The sequence below is a fragment of the Aegilops tauschii genome, chromosome 1, assembly GCF_002575655.3.
Source record: "Aegilops tauschii subsp. strangulata cultivar AL8/78 chromosome 1, Aet v6.0, whole genome shotgun sequence".
Taxonomy (NCBI): Eukaryota; Viridiplantae; Streptophyta; class Magnoliopsida; order Poales; family Poaceae; genus Aegilops; species Aegilops tauschii.
The window spans coordinates 94,364,884-94,367,560 of NC_053035.3; the positions used below are offsets into that span (position 1 = coordinate 94,364,884).

Sequence of the window (2,677 nt, forward strand, 5' to 3'; positions counted from 1 at the left end):
ATGCCTCGCGCAATCCCGTAACGGCACCTGGTTGGGACGCATCACGCGCAGGGGGATCGACAGACCGCATCGGACGGCTGAAGCGCGTGCGCTCGAGACAGCCAACGAGCGCAGCTGCACGAGTCAGAATTCAGGTAGTTTAGTTGGCTTACGCGTGACGAAGCGATTTCAAAGTGAGCTGTCCGTGCGAGTGCGAGCGTCACCCGCGTAAACGCGACGCGTACGCAAAATTTGTCTGAATCCCGCGCCAATTCGGAGACGCGCGCCGCCAGTGCCGGCCCATAAAACAGCCTCGATCCTTATCCTCCTCAATCCTCATCCTCGATCCTTCCTCTCATCCACCTCGATCCTCTGCTCTAGACGCACACGAATCCCCGCCCCTCTGCTCTGATCTGCTCTCGGCGCGCGTTCTAAGCTCAGATCATGCCGACGGCCATCCGCAAGCGCCCGGCGCTGGGACAAGAACCGCGCGTCCATGGCGGCAAGAAGCCCCGATACGCGTTCGGTAGCATCTCCGACTACGAGAAGCTTGAGGTGCTTGGAGAAGGCACCTACGGCGAGGTGTTCAAGGCGCGCGACCGCTGCACCGGCAAGAAGGTCGCCGTGAAGTGGGTCCGCGGCAACGGGGCCGGCGGACACGGCCCGCCCGACATCCGCGCGATCACCCGCGAGGCCGGCTGCCTCGGCGCGTGTCGTGGTCACGAGTCGATTATCGAGATCTTGGATGTGGCGACGGACGCCGAGACAGGGGACGTGTCCCTCTTCATGGAGCTCGTCGCCGACGGCCGCACCCTCCGCGAGTCACTCTGGAGGCCTGTATCCGAGGAGGTGACCCGCGTGATGATGGAGCAGCTCCTGGACGCGGCAAAGAAGATACATGGAGCTGGCGTCATCCACCGGGACTTCAAGCTGGAGAACGTCATGGTCGGCTTCTTCGGCGGGCTCAAGGTTGGCGACTTTGGATCGGCGATGCGGGCGAAGCCGGCCGGGGTACCGTACGAGGAGTGCTGTGTCGGCACCCTGATTTACACCTCACCGGAGCAGCTGGAAGGCAACCGGTACTACGGCCAGGCCGTGGACATGTTGTTGAGTAAATAGGCAATTTCTCGATTAAATTAATCCACGAGTAAATCACTAGCATGGCATTGACACATATGATCGCATACTGATATTCAGTCAAACTAGCACATACTACGCTAATAGCAGAAAGATCTACGTATAACGCTAGCATGGCTAAAACAGAAAACAGTAGGAGCGGGATAAACGAGTTATACCCTCCAGTAGGCCATGCAGAGGCCGCGACTTTGGTGGCAGCAGCGGCGTCCTCAGCGGCCTTCTTGTCAGCTTCAACTTTCTCGGCGGCGGCACGTTCGGCGTCGGTGGACATGGTGATGATGAAGGCAACGCGGACGTAGAGGAAGTAGACGATCGGGAAGTGAGCAGTCGCGTAATCGCTGCCCAAAAACCTATTCGCCCCTCACCTCGTACAGGAACCAGAAGGGCGTGGTTTCGGAGACCTGCTCTCCCGTCGACCGTGTACGCGGCGGACGGGATGGAGTCACCGGCGGCAGCAGCAGCAAGGGAACGACGATGGGCGTGTGCGTGGAGCAGATGTGATCTGTTCGTGGCGGCTAGGGTTAGGAGACACCGCACACTTATAGGCGCAGCCGCGTGGAGAGGCGTGGGCTCGACCCACGTCCGAGTCTGTGATAGCCCACGTCTCAGATCATGGCCCAGCTGTCAGAGAACTCTCTGTTAGTGACTGGCAAAAATAAGCGCGTAGTGTAAGCTCGGCTCGGCTCAATCCCGCAACCCACGGCGCGTCGTGACGAGGCGTGGCGTGGCGAGGCGGGTGGCGGAGGAGGAGTGCGCGAGGGCCTCTTCTCTTCTCAAGCTCCAATAGCACGTAGAAGAGAAACCCTTATAAGGAGGTCCAACTCCTCTTCCACTTCCGGGGTGGGACTAAACTTCCCACTACACCTAGTGCCATATAACCCACATGGGCCCTTAGAGATTTTTCAGAAATTGCTACATGGGCCTAGAGCCCATCTCAAATTTCAGCAATCCCCCACCAGATCTCGAGGGCCCATTGTGTCCTCTGTTCCAATTACTGTTTTGATATACCAGTGTTTCAGTGAAGACCTGTTAAGGTTGAGCTTCACCTAGAGCAAGTAGCTACACTCCTTCACAACTGAACAATGGACTATGCCTTGAATTGTCAGTTTGGCGTAAAGAAGTTTCACCACATGTCTCACTAGTACTGGGCTGCCGAAGGCTGACCCCTCGGGTGGAGCATATAAGTCACACTCCTGGCCTATTCATGAGCTTACTAGAGATCACCCCAATCTCATAGACTGTGACCAGCAGTCGGACTCATATAGGTGTGTTCCTCCAAAGATCACTCTGTAGGATAGCATCTTGCTTATATAAGCTTCGGAACACATTAAGACAGTAGTCATCCTACCATACAGTATCGAGAGTATTGCATCTCCAACGGAGTGGGTTAGTATAGTTACTCTCCTCAGTTCACCACTGGCTTGTTTTCCCAGGTCCTAATTCACGGGATCTCCGATCACATAGGTTGGGTTACTACCATGGCAACTCATGTGGGTCTCATACCCATCTCCCTCGATGCATTATCTATCACAACACGTGATAGCCCTTTCGTAAAGGGATC

At 56.3% G+C, this 2,677-nt stretch overlaps 1 protein-coding gene across 1 annotated transcript; it reads left to right on the plus strand.

The window, feature by feature from the left end:
- Positions 1-414: 414 nt before the first annotated feature.
- On the plus strand, positions 415-1,098 carry LOC109743412 (putative cyclin-dependent kinase F-2). Its single transcript, XM_020302502.3, has one exon. It carries the CDS (start codon positions 424-426, stop codon positions 1,096-1,098), a length of 675 nt encoding a protein of 224 aa, XP_020158091.2. The 5' UTR covers positions 415-423.
- The last annotated feature ends 1,579 nt before the right edge of the window (positions 1,099-2,677 follow it).